Source organism: Pseudonaja textilis, chromosome 1 (genome assembly GCF_049901715.1).
Source record: "Pseudonaja textilis isolate UNSWEBS1 chromosome 1, rPseTex1.2, whole genome shotgun sequence".
NCBI lineage: Eukaryota > Metazoa > Chordata > Lepidosauria > Squamata > Elapidae > Pseudonaja > Pseudonaja textilis.
Genome location: NC_141990.1, coordinates 96,319,428 through 96,343,686, shown reverse-complemented (window position 1 = coordinate 96,343,686; position 24,259 = coordinate 96,319,428). Strand labels below are relative to the sequence as shown.

General features: G+C 40.9%; 1 protein-coding gene across 2 annotated transcripts; it reads left to right on the top strand.

Moving 5' to 3' along the window:
• The first annotated feature begins 1,133 nt into the window (after positions 1 to 1,133).
• On the top strand, positions 1,134 to 19,828 carry VGLL2 (vestigial like family member 2). 2 transcript variants are annotated; one of them, XM_026705388.2, is made up of 4 exons: positions 1,134 to 1,716; positions 6,135 to 6,444; positions 16,072 to 16,578; positions 17,831 to 19,828. In XM_026705388.2, the coding sequence occupies exons 1-4, from the start codon at positions 1,636 to 1,638 to the stop codon at positions 17,872 to 17,874; spliced, it is 942 nt and encodes a 313-aa protein (XP_026561173.1). In that variant the 5' UTR covers positions 1,134 to 1,635; the 3' UTR covers positions 17,875 to 19,828. The 2 variants fall into 2 exon arrangements, with proteins under 2 accessions (XP_026561173.1, XP_087768554.1); XM_087912428.1 differs by having other exon boundaries at positions 1,431 to 1,716; positions 17,973 to 19,828.
• Positions 19,829 to 24,259: the final 4,431 nt, after the last annotated feature.

The following is a 24,259-nucleotide window of genomic DNA, read 5'->3' as shown; positions in this document are numbered from 1 at the left end:
GAGAGGGAGGGGGGAGGGAGGGAGGGAGGGAGAGATGAGATGCATGACTTATTATGAATTGGTTCTATTTTTTGCATTGACTCTGGTGTGAAATTAATTTGATCAGTTCTGTCTGGTTTGTTTACAACTGGTTTGAGGTAGATACCCATATCCTGAGCCAGCCTCCCCTCTCTGCCCCAGTTGGCAAAGTGAACATGTTCTATACATATTTGAATACACTCTTGTTAATTTCATTTCTATAAGGCTATTTTTTTTGTTCTTAATTAGTATTGCTGCTATAACTCATTAGCTTTAAAATGCCAAGGAACAGAGACTGTGGAAAGCCATACAAATCACTACTATTCAGGTAGATGAATATGGAAATGAAAGAAAAGGAAGTATTTGGTGTTGGGTTTATTATGCATACACATACCCATACATCTCTCTCTCTCTCTCTCTCACACACACACACACACACACTGTTTAATGATAACAGATTTTGAAATAAACTAACATTAGTATAATTTATCTGCATTAGCATATTACAGTAATGTTAGTTCATGATTTCATAATTTCCTATGATTTGGGTGAAACAAAAAGAATCACATTGTTTTATTAGAAAAGGAAAAAAACAACCTAAATGTCACAAAAATGTGTAACTTTCAGGTTCTCCATTTCAATAGGAGAAAATATAAGAAGCAGAGGATAAGAGCAAAAAAATAGTAGAAACTTCCAAAGTTAGGTCCCTTTTGGGTCCCGTTTGCTAAATTAGTATCTTAAATGCCAAATCTTCTGTCAGACAAGGACTACAGTTAATGACCAGTTCTGTTTTTACCATGCACAGATCGACAAAGTAAGATTCACATTGTACAAACCAAGGTTATGTGGTTGTCTTATGGTACAGAGAGCGTATAGAACCGCAGCAGCCCCGTTAGGGGAACAAAGCCAATCTATTAACTAACCAGAACTAGGAAGGGATACAACTGGGAAAAAAAGAGGGTAGGAGGGTTCCACCGCCCTCAATCCCTTTCCAAACGTCCATGCATTTTCAATCTGAATCTATCAAGGCATCCAGAAAAATGTGTTCCTATTATGGAACGAAGAAGAGGATCAGTCGACGCTCAGCGTTCGGACTATATCTGTTGATTCCCCCCAGGTCTCTCACTGCATTTCCAGATGTTTCTTTCTCTTTCTCGAGCGTTCCTGAGTTGGAGGACCAGGGATGCAACCAATCGATCCTGGACGAAGCTTCCAAGAGACGGTGCCACCGCTGTTATTCTCCAAGGGAAGGACGAGAAATTCAGCCTCGCAGCAGCCCAAAGCAGCGCAACACGAGTGGCCGCGGCGCACGAGGGCGTCCGGGGCGCGCGCGCACGCGGCTTCCCCATTGGTCCTGGCCCGCCTCCGCCTCACGCCGGCCCTGCCGTTTAAATGCCTCCGGACGGGCGCCCGCCGCGCCTTTTGGCTCCTGAGCTGGGGGACTGTTGCGGGTGCGTTGAAGGAGGGAGAGCAAAGCCCGCATCTTCCCAGGGCGGCGTCATCTTTTCCTAGTGGCCGAGGGGGCTCGGCTGCTTCCCGGGAAGCCCCATGAAGAAGCCGCCCCTTGGCTTGGCCTCCTAGCCCGCTTTGCGGCGCCAGCCCCAGCCGCTTTTCGCCATGAGCTGTCTGGATGTTATGTACCAAGTCTACGGTCCTCCTCAGCCTTACTTCGCAGCCGCCTACAGTCCTTACCACCAGGTAAGTCGCTGGATGGGCGCTTCCCTCCAAAGGGCAAGGTCTCTTCCTGTGGGAGAGACTGGCCTGGGACTGATCGTATTCGCCTGGGGGTTTATTCGCGCTGTCGGCCAATAGCTTTCTCTTTCCCGGAATGGATGGGTGGAGGGTGGGTGGGAGCATATAGCAGTCACCCCTTTTAAAATGCATGGACTGCAAGGTGGTCTTGGCGAAGGGTTCCGTTTCCCCCAGTTGTTTGTGTGGGTTCGGTTGGGTTCCTTTGCATAGGCTGGACTGTGGGCGGGCGCGCAACTTCCTCCTGCGGACAACTCCGAGGGCAAATCTTAAACGGACTGTTGGAAAAGCCGGCCAAATTGCTGATGTAAACCTTTTGGGCGGCCGCGGGATCCGAGCAGATTCACCGCCCTGACCGCCGCGGATTGGTAGCGGCTGAATTAGAGTTTGTTACTTGCAACTATCGTTTAGCTTTCAACTTAGAAAGGTGTATTCAGAGCGCTCGCTCGGATAGCGATTAGCAGCTAAGCAAATCGGAACCCGGTGCCATCTGAAATTCATCTACGTCAGTTGTGATTTAAGCAATTGTGGAATTTGTCCGCAAAAGCTGCTGTCACAGGAAACATTTACGGCCCCCTCATTATTTTAAGATAGCTGCGGGAAGACTTTTAGCCATATACATAGAAGAAAGCAATGGTATCGTATCGGGCTTTAGTACCAGGATCTCGCCTGCCAGCCCATCTTTCTGAACTCGAGATATTCCTCATACGTGTTGGGCATTTTCCTGGGTTTCTGAAAACCCGGCTAACCTGCTTTACAGACTTTCGATACCGCCGCCCACGGCATCCTAGCGGAAAACCTCTTCCTCATACTGCGTAACCCATTGCGAGAAAGAGTCGATACGAAATGGAACTGGTTCTTGCGTCTTCATTTAAACCCCGCAGTTTCTGGTGATGAAGACGTCCTTATGCTGTCCTCATTCGTGATAGGATGCGACCGACTATAAACCGCTAGCTGCACTTTAGCATCTTTTGTTAAAAAAACACAAGGAAACTTCTGTTTTTAATCGTTTGAACAACCTTTAATCCATGTGATTAGAACAAGATTGTGCACCTAATAAAACCTCTTTAGACAAGTTGTGTTTTATAGTTTAGAATAAATTCAACCTGAACAGGCCTAATATTGTTATTATTTACAGTGACAGACAAATACTGTTTAATTCTAAACCTGTTAGGATAAAATAGGATTAAAAGAGGATTTAGAAGAAAATTGCACCTGTTTCACTTCCCTTCCTCTCCTTTTGTTCAGAAATGAAGTGCCGCATTAACTAAGAAATGGGGCCAGTTTGGGTTGCCTTCTAAGCTGTCTGAAGTCCCAAACATAAAGGAAGAGAGGCTCTGTGCCTGCCTAACTTCTGCTTCCCAAGAAATCGTTTAAAATAAATTTCATTTAAATCTTCAGGAAACTGAAATCAATTTTCTCCATAAAAATGAAGAAATGTGGAGGCAGTGTGTTCGTGTGCTTGTTCCCTCCCCCCCCCAAAAAAATAATCTTTAATTTCTCTCCGCTGTCTTACTTTATATAAATAGTAACAAAAATTACCCATTGCCAGTTTTTCCATTTTGAAGAATACTTACTTGTAAACTGAAAACAAAGGATCTTCACCGAGAAGATGCTCCGTTTTCATTACCTGCTACCTTGTGGAATTTCAGCGGATTTTGTATTGGAATATTGTCAGTGGCTGCTTTGAAAACAGGGTATTTTAGAATTCTGGGGCACAGACATTATGACATTAAAGAGCTGTAACTTGCAGTGCATTTTCAGAATAAAAGAAGTAGGCACGTGCCTGAAATAACATGAACATCGGCATTGAAGGATACTGGAAGTGAAAGGTCTTAAGACTGAACAACTTATTGGCTTATAATAATGTGCTTTCCCCCTTTCTGGATAGTGGTGGATCAGACGACCTTCCCACATTTTTCTTATCAGAACCCCGGATCGCGCCAGTGACCCAACAAGTTGCAGTTCTCAAAGGAAGACTGCCTGCAACTATTGGGACAGGGAGGCATCAAAGTGCACTGGCCATCACATAATAGTAGCCATAGGTAATTGCTTTCTCCAATGACTGGGAATCCTTCCAGTTGCCCTTTCACTTGACTTTTTAGAGGAAAGCATTGTTGACGTAGAGATTGGTCGAGCCTTGTTTGTTCGCTGACAAAGTCCCATTTGAAAGCGTTTCTCCGATTTAGTTTTCCAGGCACTTAACACTGCATCCAAATCCAAATTATTTGCTTCGGCCCTTCCCCAAAGCAGCAGCTGCAAGCAGCTTAACCTCGGGAAAGCCAACGGGAAAAATGTTTAGCCGACTTTCGAGAGAGCTCTCTTTCTTTTTCAGAACCTCGTAAATATAATATGTTCCTTTCCTAAATATCTTTTCCGTCTATTCACCACAGAAATTTTGTGGGGGGGTGGGATTTCTCCTTTCCCCAAAAAATCTATTTTGAAACAATAAGTCTCTTGTCTCTTTCATTTGTCTCTCCTTGCAACCAACAAGGGTTTTTCTGCTTGGGCTAAATATGGGAAGAGTCCTTAACAGTTCTTTAGGACGTCCACCTCGTGAAACGCCCCCTCAAAATGCTCGTGATTCCTAATGCCTAATTTTTCCCCAGAAAAAGGAATTAAACTAGGACCCTGCAGGCATTTGCTCCGAAGAGAGGGCAGCCTTCCGCCCAAAAGACGACAGTCAATTGGAACTCTGCTCCGTGGTCCTTGAGAATCTGTACATTTGGGACAGAAGTCAAGGCTCTTCAAGATCTGTTCTTGGTCACTCATTACGGTAATACTGGATCTAATGAATCCTATAAAAGTCGACAATCACGGGCTTCCTCGGAGGTTCGGAGTTCCAGAGTTTCCAGAGGGTCAAATTTGTTAGATCCGGGCAGGGAAAAACAACAGTCTTGTGGCAGTGAAGCCGAAGGCACAAAATATGGTTTTAAATCGCAACCAGGTTCAACGGTCTGTTTGAAGACTACTGAAGTTTTTCCCTTGGTTGCAGTATTTAATGTGCGGTTTTCTTAGACGTCCCTAAGCTTTTCGTGTATTCTGGGTGTTTAATCTCTGTCAACGAGAAAATAAACTTGATTTCGAGTGGGGAATTCTTCGCTGCCTTTGGTGGTTTGGAATTGTTAGGCAGTGCTATATGGTCGCCTTCCTTCTTCAGATGCTCAATGGATGGCCTTTTCGAGCGAGCCATTCCCGGGCCGGGTCTCCTTGTCCATGTAGCTCCGCGCAGCGCAGCCTTCTCGGCTCCGGCTGTCTCTGGCAAACAGCCCTTCGGCCAGTTCGAGGCCGCGACCTTTTTTAAAGGTTTTGCTGGCGCCTGCCCACCCGAGAAAGGAGCGCAGGCCGCGCGGGCTGACCAAAGATCTGGGGCCACGTCGGGTTTTCCTTTCTCCGGGATTTCCACAGCCAAGGCGGGCTGAGGAACGCTCCCTGGGGAAGTGAATAGAGTGGCAGAAACTCCCCCGCGACCAATGAATCCTTTTCCGAAGCCCTTCCATCCGGGTTTCGGAAAAGGCAGCGGCTTTGCCCTTGCAAGGCGAGTTGTCTCCCCCTTGGCTTAATATCCACCCCAAATGCCTCCGTCGAAGGAGGCAAAGACGTCGCGAACTAAGCCGGCACCTTGAAAACCGAGGGACGGCTTTTGGCGGTCTTTCTCTCAAGCCCTTTGCTTTCTAAATGGGCTTAGACTAGCACTCCCATAAGCCACGCTCCGCGCGGGGAGAACTCGTTGAGAACTGTTAAGGACGAGAGCCTGATCTTTTCGCCAAGCGAGGTTTCGTCGGCCGAGCAGCTCTGCCTCGCACCTCAGAATCCCAGGCTCTCTCTTTCTCTAGGCGTGACTGGGGCGTCCCTTGCGTGGGACTCGCGGGAAGCCCAGCGCGCCTTTTCTGACAACCCCTTTTCCTCGAAGGCGGCGGGTGAGGGGAGCCTCTCAGTCGGCCGGCTGATAGGCGCGGCGGCGCGGAACTCTTTCCTAGCTGCGCTTTCACGGCTACGGGGTATACTACCGTAATTACGGTATTGGAGACTCTCGGCCAGGTCTCCAGCCAGCCACCAAACTCGCGGCATGGTTGACTACGGCAGTTTGCCAACAGCTTCGTCTCTAATGCTTTCTCGGGTAGCTTCATCCAACCTGGTTAGGGCGATAAATTGTGCCCTGATTGGCCGGAGGCGATTAGATGAGCCTCAGCAGACCGCCTTGTAAACCGCCTGGGGCTCCCAGAGGAAAGACAGGAGGGAAGGGCAAGTGTACTCCGTCACTCCAAGACCAGCCCCGCCTCTCATGGGGCAGAAAATGCTTGAGGCGGGAGGAGGGGAGGGCAGCGGGGATCCCTGACCTTGACCGTTTTGCCTCTCCTTCACAGAAATTAGCCTTTTACTCGAAGATGCAGGAAGCCGCCGAGAGCGCCAGCACCAGCGGCAGTAGCAGCAGCTCCTCCTTCTCCAACCACGCAGCCCCGGCCAGCATCAAGGAGGAGGAGTGCAGCCCAGAGAAAGAGCGCCCCCCCGAGGCCGAGTACATCAACGCCAGGTGTGTCTTGTTCACCTACTTCCAAGGGGACATCAGCGCCGTGGTGGACGAACACTTCAGCCGAGCCCTCAGCCAGCCCAGCAGCTACTCGCCCAGTAGTGCAGGCCTCAAGGCCGTCGCAAGGAGCTCCGCCGCTTGGAGAGGTGAGCTGCGTAGTCTTTGTCGCTTTGCTCCAGGGATTCTCCTGTCACCTGAGGCTCAAGAAGATGCAACTCCTCAGAGCTTGGGTCAAGCAGTAGTCAAACTGTGGCCTTCCTTAGGTTACAACTCTCAGAGTTATAGCGTGAGAGTTATAGTCTGGAAACTGTTGCCTGCCCCGATTTAGATGCTTCCTTTTGATATTGGGAAAGCCACAAAAGGGTATATTTCTCAGCTCTCCGGTTCTAAGAGGTTGCAGTTGTGTGGAGATTTTAAAAACTAAGAAACCAAGTGCTTTTGTTGTTCATGGATAGGTCGTAGTTGTACTATGTAAGCTTGAAATACTTTAAGAGAAGGGGAATATTCCTATGACTGTGACATGTTCGCTAGCAAATAAACGAGACTGTTTGGATGCATTATGAATTTCACAGAATTCTGACCCTAATGTTAGCCAGAGTGAGAAAGTCCTCTCCAAAAAGTCTACTTTGCTTTCGGATGTAACCAATATTGCCCCATCATTAGCGTTGAAGAAAAGTTTTGCTGTTGTTGATTTTTGAGGATAAAAAAAGTCAGGGGAGATGTCTTGCAGCAAAATGTCTTGCGCCATCTGATAGCAGCTGCTGAAGAAATAAGGACTAGCAGGATGGAATTTATGCCTTGGGGATAAGTCTTTGCAATTCCCTTCCCTCTGCAGTTATCCCAGTGTCATTGCAATCACATTTAGAAACTTCCATGCTCATACTAACAAACTAAGGTGGGGATCTATGAAAATTAAGATTATGGTGGATGGATGGAGGGCAGACCAGTGAAATTTCTGGATAAAGGGTTATGGTTTGATCTGTCCAGCAGCCTCATCCATATAAAAACTTGCATTGAAAAAAGGGAACAGATAGCAATCTTTCTTCACTTTGCCAGAGATGAGAAAGTTACCTGTGACTTTGCTCAATCTCCCCAGGCCTCCCCCCACCCACCCAAATTATAAGCACTGGTTCCATCCATTAATTAAAACAGCATGAAAAAAATGCCAGATTACCTTCTCCTTAAAACTGATTTCAGGCATGCTTAGAGGTAGAAAAACACTTTTGTCTTCTTATGTGGATTGCTGCTTTCCTGCTGGCCACTTATTACTGCACCAGATGCTGCTATGCTTTGGTCAAATAGAATTCTTTGGGATCTTTCCTCTGAAAATTGGATTAGTTGGGATAGTTAAAATTAGCTGGATAGGTTGCCTGGTTCATGGTTTACATTAAGCTATGGCTTAATTTTAGCTTAGTGTCAGTGTGAATCCAGAAGCTGTGGTGGGAAATCATAGTTTATAGTTTAGAACAGGGGTCAGCAACCTTTTGGACCTCAGGGACCACCAAACTCATAATTTTAGATCCCAGGGACCACTAACCGGTTCTGTGGATGTGCCCTAATTTGTGGGTGTGGCTTGGTGGTCATATGACTGGCTGGGCACAGCTTGTATGTAAATATAAGTATTTATATAAATATTGTTTTTTTAATAAAAAAGAGCAACTTTTACCCAAAATCAGGCAAAGCAGGCAAGCAGATTGAGTTGCTCACAGAATCACAGATTCATTCAGAAATCTATCTATCTGCCATTGGCTAGCTCAATCTGTCACATAAAATTTGCTAGCAAGCAAACTCATAAAATTTGCTTGCAAGCAAACTCACAAAATTAACTCACAACACACCATGTATGTAAATATTGATTTTTTTTTAATAAAAAATGCAATTTTTACCCAAAATCAGGCAAAGCAGGCAGATTAAGTTGCTCACAGAACCATTCAGTGATCTATCTATCTGCCATCGGCTAGCTCAGTCTCTCAAATTTGTTTGCTGTGAGTCTGCACTGAATTTGCTTGCAAGGAAACCTTCAGTCCTAAGGGAAGCAGAGCCGAAGATCTAAAGACTAGCTAGAAAGCAAGAAATCCACCCATTTTCTGCTTCCTAGCTAATCTAAATCTCCTGGCACAGCAGAACAGATTATGGTCAGAAAAAAGAAAAATATCAATTTTAGAAGGCAAATTTGCTGGGTAAGAGTGAGAGAGCGGGAGCGTTCCTGCAGGCCATGCGGACAGCACAGCCTTGTGTTTCTGTGCAGCCTGGATTAATTGCTTTGGGAGATTTCTCTGCGGCCCACCAAAATTTTCTCAAGTCCCACCAGTGGGCCGTGGCCCCCAGTTGGCGACTGCTGGTTTAGAATAGGGTGTCACTCAGCAATTCTGTTAAATAATCATAGTCTAGCACATATGAATTAATATGTTTAGAATAATGTTTTAGTAAAGCTGTGAAATTATATATATTTATATAGACGGAAGATTGGTTACGTAGATAATTGTATCTTTTTTTTCCAAATAGCAAGCTAGGTACATTCATTTATAAATCAATTTATTTGGCCACCCATCCTGCGAATGCAATTCTGGGCAGCTAATTATAACATGTTAAAACAGTAAAACCTATATTCGCAAGTATAAAAATGAACTCTGGTTACTGAGGATGAATCTAATAAAGCAATAAGCAGAGATTTTTTTCAGTGTATCAAAAATACATGCTGCTTTTATTAATCAAGTACAGACCAGCTTTTTATTTATAAAAGGGAAAACAAACATGGGAAACAAGCAGTATTAAACATAATGTTCCTATAGAACATAGAACACCATAGAAAGATGTTTATAAAATTATCATTCCTTAACCAAGATTTGTTGAATAAGCCACACCATTCAGTGTTGAAAGATGGCAGGCATTCATTATTATGTTTGCAAAAAGATTGCTTACAGCAGTCCTATATTCTGAGAGAAAAGAAGTAACCAGTAACTATATTTTCGGGGAAAAGAAGTAACCAGTCACTGGGCATGTATGAGATGCACAGATGAGAATAGTCTCTATTGTCAAAATCTTCTAAGATGGTAGTTCTGGGGCTAGCCCAGTGCTGGGAGAACAAGATAGATTATTTTTAGTGAAGCAATTGGTAGATGTGGAGGGCATTAGGGTCCACCTTTGGCACAGTGAGTATAGCACTTAGAAATTGGATCTCCCAGTAAATGTCTGTGCCATTCTGAGAATATCTGAAGGCAAGTAGGTAGAGGAGGGTATTGGTGTTGTTCTGTGACTAAACTCATCTGGTTTTATTTAAGTCTAACAAAAGCATTTGTTGGATGGAAGCTTGAAGGAATGGGGCTCTGAAGCACAGTCCTTTTTCACTCTGTTTTGAATGAAATGGAGCATCTGAGTGCCATGCCTGGTCATGGAGAATCCCTTAACATAATCCCAACATCGCCTCAGTATACCACAATGATAGCCTTATAGAAATCGGTCAAAGTAAAGTCAGTGTAAGTTTAAGTGGAAAGCTTTTGCGATCACTGCCTTGATTTCTTTCGTGGGAACCAAACTTCCTGACTGGAAAAGTTTGTCATTGACAGACAGTGCTATTTCAGAAGCACCAGAGTTTCAAATTTCAGCTACAGCCATAAAGAGTGCTGTGGTACCTGAAAGACAAACACACTTATCATCATGTAAACTTTGGTTAATAAATAGTTCACCTAAATACAACCTCTTTTTATGCCTGAAATTTGTGCTGCTACAGCTGCCTTGTTCTAAATAAAGCAAAGGAAAAGATGCATTTGAATATTGTTTGCCTCCCACCGGATATCACTCTGTCATTTTTTTTAGCAGCAGTTCCAACATGCTTTTATACTGTACTGTCTTTTTCTGGATTTTTTAAACATTCCAGCCTTTGTATTCTCACACAATCTTCCATCCAAGTACTAAGCAAGGCAGCACCACTTAGCTTTCAAGTCCTGACAAAGTTGGTGAGATGCTCATAGAGAAAATCTAACTTAAATCATCTTCTGAGAGCCAAGCTGACTTTAAAACATATAATCATTCCAGATATACTGACCCATCTTCCAGACTTGGATTTTTATGGAAGAACAGAATTAGTAGTCACTATTATTGCTCCTTCTGTACAAATAAAGAAAAACAGTGATCAAAATTAGCATGCAGTTTTTCTCTCTATAACATAACAACATATACAACAATGTATGAAGTTTCTGTTTGATGAAAATATTGTAGGCCTTAAATATTTCTGATTTAAACCTTTAAAATTCAGGAAAGTAGCCAATTTGAAAGGGGAGTTTTAGACTCTTACATCATCTTACCTGGAAATTAACCCTGCTGAAATCAGAAATACTTATTTTTGGCCAAGTATGTATAGATTTGTATTCTTATAGTTCTCTCCAGTAAGACCACACACTATTCTACTGAATGGCCAACTGGTTACAGTGGGCTGCTTTATACAACTATTTTTATTGAGAAATTCGGGGCATTTGATAGCTGCTCTCATCAAAAGCCATATTGGTCTGTCATGATATTGGTTGATCATGCCAGTCAGCCAAGCCTTGCCTTGGGGCATCTTCTGCCTGAAATTCAAATTATTGGGCATATCTCTGCACCTCAAAGCATTTGAGAGGGTGACAGATTCTCAGTGAATTACCATAACTGCCATCTCATACACCTTGGTGTAGCTCAATAAATATGGCTTGCTTATGAGCAGACCAAATTTTAACTGGGTGCTACCAATTCGTTTTAGTCCACCCATTATGCTAAACCAAAACAAACAAGTCATACTGAGGTAAACTATGATAGTTTGGGGTTATTATTATTATGCCATAAACATAACACTATGGTTTATAAACTGGTATATGTGTGTGTTAACATGAGGTGTGAACTCAGCCTATTAGGGTAGATAAAACATATCTTTGCAATGTCTTTTGCTTCCTTGCTGCTTAGCCAGTGATTCCCAGCTCTTGCCATGCAGTTTGATGGATCAATTCATCTTTAACATTTTCAGAATTTCATCCTAAAATGCCTCAGAAAACACTTCCTCAGTTCTCTTAAACAACGAACTATCCTCAAGTAAAAACTTTCAGTTTGAAAGTGCTGTACATACCTGTCCTACTGTTCCCATTTATTCACACTCATTTATTATGTGTGTACTTATACCAATTTATACTTATATGTTTATATGTTATGTTCATATTTATACTTATTTTCTCATATATGCTTGACAAACTAAACTAAATAAATAAATAAAATAAATATTTGGAAGAATTTACCATAGCTTCAAGTAACCTCTTCCAAATCCATGCCCTCCATCTAGGAGTCTTGCATTACAGCTCCTGCAAGCTCCCAATTAGCTCAGCTTTTTCACACAGCCTGGGATTATTAGAAATGTGTCCTATAACTATATGTCACCCCTCTCCCAGCAACTGTGATTTCAGATAAAGTCATTAAAAAACAAGGAACCCCCCCCCCAACAATATTGTCAAAGGTGCCACTGAAGGCTATTGTAATGTTACTCTTCAAGATAGAAGTAGAGATATTCCTTTTCAATTTGTTCTCTTCTACCCTTCCACTAGATCCTAGTGGCCACAGTAATGTTTAGTTCCAGATGCAGGAGTGTAGTTGCATTCGGATGGCATCAGGTCAGCTACAGAAACAAATATATATGCCTCATTGCAGTTCATCCATTAGTGTAATACCCACTCCTATGCCTATGGTTTTATGATTGCAAAGAAGGCATCAAAAACACATTTAGCTCATGCTAAAAGACCATCAGGTACAGTACAGGCTTCCAGTGTGCACTAGGAACCTAAAGCAACCAAGCAACACAAGGGATGGCGAAATGCCTAGCCAAGGGGAGTCTTGTGCTAGTAAGAAGGTGGTTGTGTCAGCTTTGTGTGGCTAGTTCTGTCACTATTGGATACATTACAAGTTCATACTGTTCTGTTGTTTTGTTATCCCCGCATTATGGAGAGTGAGTGGGTCACTTTTTTGCCTATAAGCAGTGATACTCAGTGGGAAGCCAGATATTTCAACCAATAATTTTCCTGAATTTGTGAATATAAGGCATTGTTCATTGTCTTCATTACTGTGACTAAAAAGAAAGAAAAGGAAAAACAAGTTTGGCAATCAAGGAAGCAAATTTTGTGCTGGAATACTCTTCTGCCAGTTCAAGAACTGGTGGGTTGCACTTCAGTGCATTCAGCTGACAGTTGCCTGAGAGAAGAAATATAGTACAATAATTTTGCATCCCTAGAAAAAAATGAAATGCATGGTGTCTGTGTCTTTCCTTTATGCTTGTGAGATGAATCATAGATAAGTGCCCAAAATAGAGCAGTTTCTTTCATCCATAGTCCTCCATCTTTTAAAATTAATTGTTTGGTTTTAGGACATATTATCTAACACTCCTTCTAAGTTTTTAAAGTGGGGGTAGGAAAAAGATTGCAGTTTATAGATTGCCTCTTCTCTAAAGACAAAGGAACTGGGGTTTCTAGGACATTTTGTCACTTGGAAAACACCCTGGCAATTCAAACTTTCTTCTGACCTTAGATTATTCCCAACCCATAATCTAAATACTATATACTGTATGTTGGGCTTTCCTGTTCAATTTATCACAGCCAAAGTGTGCAAACTTTATCCTACTTCCCTACAGTACTTTTGGAGTATTAATATAACAACCTGACCATCAACATTCCTTGCTGAATTCCCAAATGGGAGGTGTTCATATTTTAATGGAGGGTGTAAAATTTGCCATTGGCTATATCATAATTAATAAGCCTTAAAAATAGTTTTTAAAAGGAAGAGTAATGGTATTTTTAAGACTAATTAAATGAAAAGGGCAGTTCATTTAGTAAGCTAGTCAGGATAGCTAATCACTAACTTACTGAAGTATAATATTAGTACACAATGAAATCAGTTACATTAAAAATCCTTAATGAATTATGAAAAACATAGAGCAGGATGAGATAGAATGCTGAGCAGTTGGCCACGTTGATTAGGACTGCTGGAACTTAGAAGTTGGATTGGGACACCTCGCCACAGCCAATTCATCATGGCCAACTCGCCACGGGACAACTCGCTGTGGGACAATACAACAATTCAATTTAATTATTTAAAATAATGTAAACACTATTTTAATTTTTGTCATTCACGTTTCATTTTGTTCCTCCTTTGGCATCCTTTCTTTAATGATTCTATTCCACTATTTCTTCGATATTAGTGTAACGCTTGCCCCAAGGCAAGTTGTCCCGCGGTGAGTTGGTCACAGCAAGCTGGCCATGGTGAGTTGTCATAGAACTCTGGAGGACACATATTCACTATTCTTGGTTTTTAGAAGGTTTTGTTTTTAATAAGCTGGCCTAACAAATGGGAGCAAATGGCAAATGGGAGAGTATGGGCTCAGAAAGTAAAAATGCTTTGCTCTGGTTAGTAAAAGGATATGAATTAATACCAGACCTTTAGGTTATACTGTGAATTTTTTGGAGGGAAGGGGAGGAATCCAGAAAAAGAGAATAACTCAGCTCTATTGCTAAAACTAGCAATCTAGTTTTACCCAAAAACTAGATGGATATGCAGTTGAAGTCATTTGAAGAAGATATTATCTTTAGTGTAAAGCAGAAGTGATATTCAGCAGGTTCTGACCAGTGCTCGAGAACCAGTAGCAGAAATTTTGAATAGTTTGGAGAACCGGCAAATACAACCTCTGACTGGCCTCACCCCCATCTATTCTCTGCCTCCCGAGTCCCAGTTGATTGGCTAGGTCTTTTGTTGCCCTGCACAGGAGAACAGAGCTGGAAAGCAGGTTAGTGGAGTAGGGAGGGAATGGGATTTTGCAGTATCCTTCCCCTGACACACCCACCGAGCCATGCTCAAAGAACCAGTAGTAAAAAAAATTGAATCCCACCACTGTTGTAAAGATAAAGGTAAAGGTTCCCCCGCATTTATAAGCCAATTTGGTATAGTGGTTAAAGTCATGGGATTAGAAGCCAAAAGACAATAAGTTCTAGTCTTGCCTTAGGTATGGAACCCGACTGATTGATCTTGGAAAGTCACTCTGTCTCATTATAGGAAGAAGACAATGGCAAAGTATTTTTTGAAAACATTGCCAAGAAAACTGTAGGAACTGTTCAATCAAGTTACCAGCAATCAGACTCAGTGGTGGGCATTATAGACACAGAAAAAAAAAGATAGAGTGGTGCTAAGAATGATTTTAAATGATAAGTAACCGAACAATTTCATGCACAATGCCAAACATTCAACTGAACCCTATTTTTAAATGTAAGTAGAATGTTTTAAATTGTGTAGAAATTTATATTTTGATTTGAAGTTAATGTGAAAGAATGAAAAGGTACATTGGCTTTATTCATGTTTTGAATAAGTCAGAATGAGCAGATTTGTACTAAATTATGTTTTATGTTAAAGGTGTATAAACCATGATTGTATTAACACTAAGCCAAAATAAAACACACATTAGAATTTCACATACAGTAGTATATGAAACCAACTATTGTTTTAAAAGCATCAAAGTCTCAAAACTTATTTTGTGGTAATAAACCCTTTTCATATGATTTCAAAAATAATATTTTACATTTTTTATGTGTCATTCAGTTTGGGAGGAGAAAATTCACCTTCAAGATGCATATAAATACTCTCAATTTTGAACACCCAGGTTTAAATTTATAAACAATTATATCTATTTCAGAACAAAAAACACAGCTCTGAGCCTCCCATTGACAGTTTCATGATATTCATTTCTGAATAATATTTACTTACAAAGTTCTGTATGGCATAGGGGCTGTGTATCTGCGAGATTAATTGTCTCCAAAGGTTTTTGCCTAGCTAGTCAGTATGTTTCTATAGAATGGGCACATTCTAGTCCCCCTTCTTCAGAAGTATATCTTCTCTGTAACAGCCCCCATCCTCTGGAACAGCATCCCCTAGAGATAAAAGATAGCATCCTTTCTGCTGGGGTTCCAGAAAGGTTTGAAAACTTGGCTTTGGACTCAGACCTGGATTAAGTTTGATGATATGTTCAATGGCCTCTGTTTTGTTGGTTTTCTTACTTCAACCTAGGCTGTCTGTTTTTATGTTTTCTCTAGTTTTGTATATCGCCCAGAGTCAGGAAGAAACAGTGTGAAATGAAGCATAGACTGAAGTTATTTAATATTTATACCTGCATGATAAAAAACAGTTTTTATCATAGTTGTGAGAACAAATGCTTGAAGTGTTTTATTTGGTTTAGAAATATTAATAATAAAATACAAAAGAAAGCAATTGCGTGTCATCTGTGAAAGAAAACAGGCCTGAATAATCTAGTGGACTGTTTTAGGGGAACTGCTTTTGTTTTAAACACATATTCTGTAAGGATATGAAAGGCAGGATACTAGAGCCTCAGTGGTGCAGTGGTTAGAGTGCTGTACTGCAGGCCACTTCTGCTGACTATTAGCTGCCTGCAATTTGGCAGATCGAATCTCATCACGCTCAAGGTTGACTCAGCCTTCCATCCTTCTGAGGTGGATAAAATGAGGGTCCAGATTGTTGGGGGCAAGAAGCCGACTCTGTAAACCACTTAGAGAGGGCTGTAAAGCACTATAAAGTGGTATATAAGTCCAAGTGCTATTGCTATATTAGTCTATTTGAGAACTCTTAAAAGAATAAACTTATTGGGCTTGGTTATAGAACTGGGAAAAGGTACCTAGAAGATACACCGTTGTGACAAAGAATAGAAATATTGTCATCCTACCCTTCTAATGCTGTCTGTTTTGTGCTTGTCTTTCTTTATACAGAGGGATCTTTTCCTATGAGTCAGCGTAGTTTCCCCCCCTCCTTCTGGAACAGCACTTACCAATCTTCTTCTATGCCTGCCTCTTTGGGCAGCCCACTGGCAGCTACTGCCCACAGTGAACTGCCCTTTGCTACAGCGGACCCTTATTCTCCAGGCTCCCTGCACAGCCATCTTCATCAGGGCCCCCCGGAACCTTGGCACCCCGCTCACCATCATCATCACCACCATCACCACCCATACATCGGTGCCCAGAGTTCTGCCTATCCTAGGCCCACCACAGTGCACGAAGTCTACAGTCCACATTTTGACCCTCGCTATGGCTCGCTGCTGGTGCCTGCTGCTTCTGTGCGTCCCCACCGCCTCTCTCCTGCCTCGGTGCCCACACCAGTCAGCCCTCAATGTGAGCTAGGCAAGAATGAGCCTGCCACATCATCATGGACAACGCCAGCTCCTTTTGCTGGCCCTGCAGGAGAGATGGCACAGAGCTTAGGACTGAATGTAGAAACAGGTAAGATCTGGCAGGAAAAATAATTTATTGTGATCAGACTTTTTCTTTGTTTGTTTCTTTATATCCCAGAGACTTTAAGTGCAAATTAGGTACCTTAAGTCTTCTGGAGGCTTAAAGAACCATTTCAGCCCTTAAAAATCCTGATGAAAACTCAAAATTTGAATTCTGCTTTCTGTCACATTTGGAATTGTAGCTTTTGGTCCTAAGATGACAAAGGTTCTGTACCCCAGCATTAAGCTATCATGTAATTTACTTGCCTGCAATCCTGACAACAGAAAGAAGAAAAACATATTACCTAGAATGTGACCCGTTTTGTTAGTCCAGCCAATGTAACTTGCTAACCATGCTTTGTGGTTTAGCATAATGTTAGGAAAACAGACACAGCAGTTTTTTCAATAATCCTTGATTAAACAAACCATGGCTTGCCTAACACAAGGTGTGAACAAAGCTGTTGTGTTTCTTCAGCCCTCTCCACATCATTGGTTCTCCATGAGGGGACAAGGAAACACTCAGCATGATGACATCATGACTCATATTGCCTCATGTTACCAGGAGGACAGGAGAAACAGACACAGAACACCCAACAGTGTGAGGTCTTTTTTTGTTTCTTTCAGTAAGTGTCCTGAAACTCTACTACAGTGTTTCTCAACCTTGGCAGCTTTAAGATGTGTGGCCTTCAATTCCCAGAATTCTCTGCTGGCTGGGGATTTCTGAGAGTTGAAGACCACACATCTTAAAGTTGCCACGGTTGAAAAACACTGCTCTACTGAATGATATTGTCCATTACTGTCAACTTTACAATAACTCTGAAAGTTAATTTTATTTTTTCCTATTTACTTTGGTCAAGGATCATCATGGCAACTATTTTTTGATGCCAGAAATCATGTAAAAAGTCTGAGACTTGGCATTTTTCTATTTTTTTTAAAATAAATAAAGAGGTGACTCATTTGTAAACAGCTGTTTGAATACTGTATAACAGGCTGTAATGTTTAGTAACTTGCCCAGTGGTTGTAACTTCAAGCATTTTAGATTTTGTAAGTTTTCACATGAAGTTAATCCATACATCTTTTTCTTCATTTCGCACTTCTTCTAGAAATCAGTTCTTGTGCTTTAAGTAACTTACCCAATGTTTGCAAGGATGTGGGGGTATTTGGCTCTTTCTGTCTTTATTTCATTTCTTTTCTTTCTCTTCCTTTTTTTAAATTTCCAACTTCTCTTTTTCTTTTTCTTTCTTTTTCCTCTCTGTTCTCAGGTTTGCAACCTCAGGATAAAAGCAAAGATCTCTACTGGTTTTAGATTCCACCGTGACTTCTCCTCTAGTCAAACTTTTGCCTATGTAGGAATGGGGACAGAGCCAAAGTCAATTTGTAACAGCTTCTGATCTTGGTTTTCAGCTCACCATTATTCCTACTGTGCTGGATCGCTCCTGAGCTGAGCTGCTGGTTATAACCGTCCCTTCCTACACATAAATACCAGCTTCGTTCTTTGCCTCATGGTTCTGATACCAGCAACTCACATCAAGACAAGAAAAGCGGAATGGCAAAGGAGGCTAAAAGCTTCTTCAGCTTGGCATTTCCTTCTCCTAAAATGGCAAAACTGAACACCACAAAAGCTTCACATTCAGAAGAACTGAGTAAAATGAATAAGGATGTGAAAAACATTGACTTTAGGAAGCTGAAGGCTTTGTTAATATTAGTGAGGACATAAATCATACTTATGATGTGGCATTTAAAAAAAACTGTTTGGAAGCAGCATGGAAGATATTCAGGCATTGTGAATGAAGCAAAGTAATTCTAAACTCTTAAATGCATTTGGAACATCTTTTTTTTTTTAAAAAAAGGATGGATCTTTCTGACTTCAGTGTGGTGATGAGTGGCAAGTGACTAGCGGGGCCACCTGCCTTCAGGCTTACACAAATGCAGCTGTTCAAGAGACAACTGTTCCAACTCCAAGAACTTGATAATCAAGGTGGCACTTCTCCGAGTTTGGCACAAAAATTGCATAGGATAATACTTATATACATAGTTGTATATATAAGTTTTTTTTTTATACAAAAACATTTATCATGATTAAAAAATATCCTTTAAAAAAAATCTTCCAGCTTTCGGGAGAAACAACTGGAGTGAGTGGGAGGGGAGGGCTGGCTAATGGAGTAGACAAAAGACTTCATTTAATTGAATGTTCCCTTATGATGTTTTGTAACAACCAGGAGACAGTCTCTCCTCTCTCTTGTTTTGAAAAGGATATACAGTATAAGAAGTGTTTATTTGTAGGGAAGATAATTAAAAATGTCTCCTTTAACTTTTGATTGCATTGGTTTTATGAAGTAGAGGGTGGAGATTTCAGATGCCCGTTGGGAATCCCAATTCTCCCTATGTTTTAATTTTAAAAACTCCATCAATTTGCTTAACATTGATTTAGAAACTATATGGACCAAGCCAAATAGCAAATTAGTTCAGTATCTTGTTTCCCACCATAACAAAACCTACAGATCAACAGATAACAAGCCATAAATAGGCTATAGAGATGCAATAACCCTTCCTCTTATCTTTAAACAACTGCTATTTTTTGAGATTCGATGCTTCTGGATCACATGGTGACATATAAGCATCCTGTTTAGTAGCAACTGACCAACTTATCATTTCATTTCATTTATTCAATTTAGCCACTCTCTGGCTCCAAACTGATTCTAGATATACAATGAAACCAAACAAAATAGGAATATACATTATAATAAAATTATAAAATGCTAAGAAATAAGAATGGGAATTTTTTAAAAAGATGGTGTTTTTGATTAACATCTATATCCTCAAACATATCCAACAAGGGGCACCAATAATCATACCCCAAGCCCTGGGAGAACATTCAAGTGTTCAAGGCTTTCTGGAAAGCTGTCAAGAGTGGGGTCACCTGGACAACACAGGAGAGGGGCAGTTTTTCTCATAATCTGGCTTCGTGCCATGTAGGTCTTTATAAGTCACAATTAATACCTTGAATTGACAGTTGGAACTAAAGTGATAACAGTGCAACTCAGGGAGCAGAAGTGCCACATGGACATACCTACTTATGCCCATTACTGCCAATGCCATTGTATTCAGTTGAAGCTTCCAAGTGATTTTCAAGAATAGACCTACGTGAAATACATTGCAGTAGTGAAACCCTAAGGTAACAAGGTATGAGTGACTTCTCTTTCTGATCCAGGAAAAGATGCAACAGGTACACCAGATGAATAAAATTATTTTTTAAAAATTGCCTAAGATTATATTTCTATATTTTAGTGGTATCAATAAGAACTTGTTTTCTTACTCTGGGTCTCCAACTATGACTGTCATAAGGAAAAACATCTGTCCACTTTTTCCATACTCTGCATCATTTTGAATTGAGCATTATCACACTCCTTCTTACTATTCTTTCTAAACTTTAAAAAAGTGGAGTAGATTTTCCTCAAAGGTGAGTTGATTTTATCATTTGCTTGTTCTCTATATTCCTTTCCTGTAATACAGACAGAAGGAAACACTCCAAGTATTGTCCCAAAGGTGCTTTTTCAAGAAGCAAGTGGACTTTCTTGTTTTTCTTTGAAGATGTTTTGCATCCATTCTTCAGCTCTGATTGGATGGTGGGGAATGGAAGGATTTACATTTCTAGCAGAAGCTGATCATTTGTATTCTTTTTAGAGAGTTGTTGAGGCCATTTGGAGTTTGTCTGTGCCCACAAACCTCCAAGTGACCGCAACAACTCTCTAAAAGAATGCAAATAACCAGCTGTATGCAAGAAGCATAAATCCTTCCATTCCCCACCATCCAGTCAGAGCTGAAGAAACTTCTTGGATGAGAAGCAAAATGTCTTCAAAGAAAAATAAGAACATCCAACTGGCCCTAGAAAAAGCATATTTGGGGTAAGCAAATGTACAGTATTTTCCCCAGAAATGGCTTTAAATACTCCATTTCAAATTAAGTTGGCTTTCATGAAAATTTAGGGCTGTTGAACTTGAAATGTGATGCCCCCATGTCCTATTTGTGACCACAGTTGATTTATTTTCCCTACCTGCATTGCAGTTTGTTAATTGTATTGTCTCTTTTCAGTAAACTTGCTGGGATTATTCAGGCTGCATAGAGAGTAACGTAACATACTGGTTTGAACTTTATTTAAGCATACATTGATCTGTACTATTGGTATACAACTGGGATGGACAATTATCTTGCTGTATTTAAATTCAATTATCAACAAGCTAGGTAGCAAGGGAGATCAAAGTTGTAGGGCAGGAATAATTAAAAAGGCCATAGGTTGCCTATCCTTGGTGTAAACTTTTCCACCAACCTTTTTCCCTTGTACCCATTCTTGGGCTATTCCTTACCTGTTTGTTTCTGTTATAATTTCCTACTTTATAGTAAACTTAGCTATATGAGGTTTCCTCCATTCTCAACCTTTGTAATCTTTCCCAGTTTCATCTGTTTTCATCTCTTGTCCTTGCTGGAAACTAGAGATAGCTGAAGGGAACTCTCTTCTTGTTTGTAGTCCAGATGTTTTTTCATCTAGTTGTAAACTCTGTACAACTCTACTGTATTTACAGAAGCCAAACATTGCTGTCTATTTTTTTTTTTTTGCTGTCTATTGCCATATATTTTTCCCCAAACCCCAGAAACTTTAACCTTAGACTGTCTACTATTGACCTCACCCCTTTCCTAAGAGGTCTATAGGGGATGTGCATAAGCGCATCAACGTGCCTACCATCCCTGTCCTATTGTTTCTTTTATATATATGTTTATTTTTCTTATATGTATCCATGTATTCATAACTATGTTTTTACTTATACCTATTATCTTGTAAGCAATTGACAAATATAATGCCTCATTCAATGAAGGGCACCACAAACAAGAAAAACATTATTGCAAAAGAGTCAAAAGTTTTACCCCAGTGACAAAAGTCTGGATCTTATCTGAATATTCCCCCTGGCTATAATTCAGCTGCAATTTATGAGATATGAAATACAGCTGAACAGAAACAGAGACTTGCCAGAGGTTCAGCTTAAGAAGGAGTATCTAGAGCTTGGCAAGCATAGGAGGTAATAGGTACATGGCATAATTAGTTTAACTAGATAAGGGTTTGCTGAATCTCTTCCTAAACTAAGTGCTAATTATGAATTTCTTCCAGTGTTGTAAAAACCCAATAGAGCAACCTTGGTAAAGAGAAATGTGTGCTGATTGAGTGTAGATCACCAACTGTATGTTCAGCTTCCAAGCTCCTTGTACTGATAACAAAAGCACAGGGGGGAGCAGAGACCAATTACACAGATCATTCTACACAGCCTGAATACTTTTTTTCTATCTCATATAAGAAGTGGGGTATAATATTCGAAAACATGCCGAGTTCAGCACAAATTGAAGACAGCAATGAATTTCTTATTTTACCCTTCAAAAATCAAACACAGACAGTCATGGAGCTGAAAAAGAGCACCAAAGTCCTTGCTATGAGGTAATTTTTAAAATATCAAAACATATTTTGGATGTACTGCTAAAATATGTACAGACGGAAGTACGTTCGGAGAAAATATTTTAACTCTTCCATTCAAAACAAAGAATTGTTGTAATATATTCATCCTGCATTTCAAACGTTCAAAATGCTCCATATTCACATGTCTGTGCGAGAAGGCCAATATTCATACTGTAGAAGGGAGGAAAGAGACTGCACAACAATTAAAGTAGTATTTGAAGCAATTCAAGCTACTAGGCTAAATCAGTGTACACAATAGCACAAGTTCTACAACAGGGGGGGGGAAAGACAGCAATTTTCAAGCTCACCATAACATCTATTTTAAAAAACACCACTGGCAGAAATGTTAAGGGTGGGAGGGAGCAATCCATTTGAAACAGAAACAACTTTTTGAGAGGTGAATTGTAATAAGATTTGCTCTCCAGAAGCTTGTTTTGCACAGACCAAGAAAAGCATACACACATGACAGTTTAAGGATACAGAGAATCCTGCTACTACAGTGTGCAAGCACTTTAAGCACTTGCACAGATACATAGATTTTCATGTGTTTTCTCTATGTAACTGCATGGACACTTGATCAAGCTGGTTCCAAGAAATCCCAGGACTAGCTTATTTTGAATTCAAAAATCCAGACAGCCAGCAAAAGGCAACAAAGAAACATAGGAAACTTGAACTCTTTGCTGGTATTTAGTGAACCACTAAGATAAATGTAACCAGTCAGGAAATGTCTGACCTTAACAAACTCAGCCTATTAGATGAAAGCATCGCATCATCATTATCATGATTGATAATATGCCACTTATTCAGAGCTTTCAAATACCCCAAACCATTTATAATCTTAATAATTCTTTTAACACAGTTGACCCATCAGATCAGTCGAGTCTGTACAAAACGGATTGCTTCATGATTTGCTGGAGTCAGATTCAGCAGAATAGTGAAATGACTCACGTGCCTCTTCATTGGACATTACAACTAGAAGGTATGACTTTGTAGCTCATCAGCCAATGACTGAAATAAGATATCACCAGTGAAACTTTTCGCTTCATACATGCTAACTCACTGGAAGGCAGGCTGCACTTTCAGTTGCAGCCTGCTGAGAAGAGCAGTACAAATTGACAGGGGTGTGGGTGTCAGTAATTCAGAAATTCATCACTGGGTCTGCAGTTTCTCTCCAGGGTTTTTGAGTAAAAAAAAAAATTCCAGCTGTACGTGGAGATTGGTCTCAGCACATTCTATGAGCAAAGCAGGTGTTTTCTGACTAAGTCCTGACCAAAAGCTGTTATTCCATAATCCTTTCTTTAGGAGAAAGCCCTGCTAAATTCCAGACAAATAACTTCTAAGTTGTTATGCCTGGGCTTGCATTTTAAGTTTCCCCAAAAAATTAATCCACATTTGTTTCTTCTATCTTTCATGTATATATATGTTTGTCTTTCTTCTCCATTTCAGTCGTAAGAGGGCAATGGAATTATTAGATTGATGGCAGGGGTTGTTTTTCTGTTGCTGGTTCGGTATAACTGAAATGTGGATATATAAGTACATAGCAGGAGATAGATCAACAGAAGCCTCCTCTAGTCAGGTTCAACTTCTTCCAGGCACTGCAGCCCCCCAAATCCAATTAATTTGGTATCTATCTCCCTCCCCGCTCCCCCTGCTTCTTTGCAACTGAAGCGCTGTAATGCTGCTTATTGCACAGTAAGATGAAAATGATTATTCTCTCTTGACAGACCTGCACAGCTCTCTCTGCATTTAACCAGGGCCCTTACAAGTTGGATCAGGGAAGAGACACTTGATAGCTGAGGTTTCCATGGTTGAAATATTTGTGAAGTTAACGCATAATCTGAAAGCAGAAGCTAATAAATTATAAGGTGCTAATTGGGGCCCGAGTGGAGCCATCAATCACATTTCCCTAAACACACAGAGACCCTCCTAACCTAAAAAGGCAAGAGAGTCTCCAAGAACAGCTCCCAGTTGTCACCAGCCATGACATCCTGATCCGTCTCAACAAGGGCATACATAAGCTGTCAAAGCAGACCGTGTTCAAAGACGTTAGGTTGCAATCCTATGTGTGCTTTCTTGGCAATTCCATTCTACACAGTACAGTAGAGCTTTTTCGGAAAACGTATCCCAAGGCCATTCTTTCCAAGAAGTTCTTGTAAAAGTCAAGCTTTATACCTGGAAAGATACTCCAAAT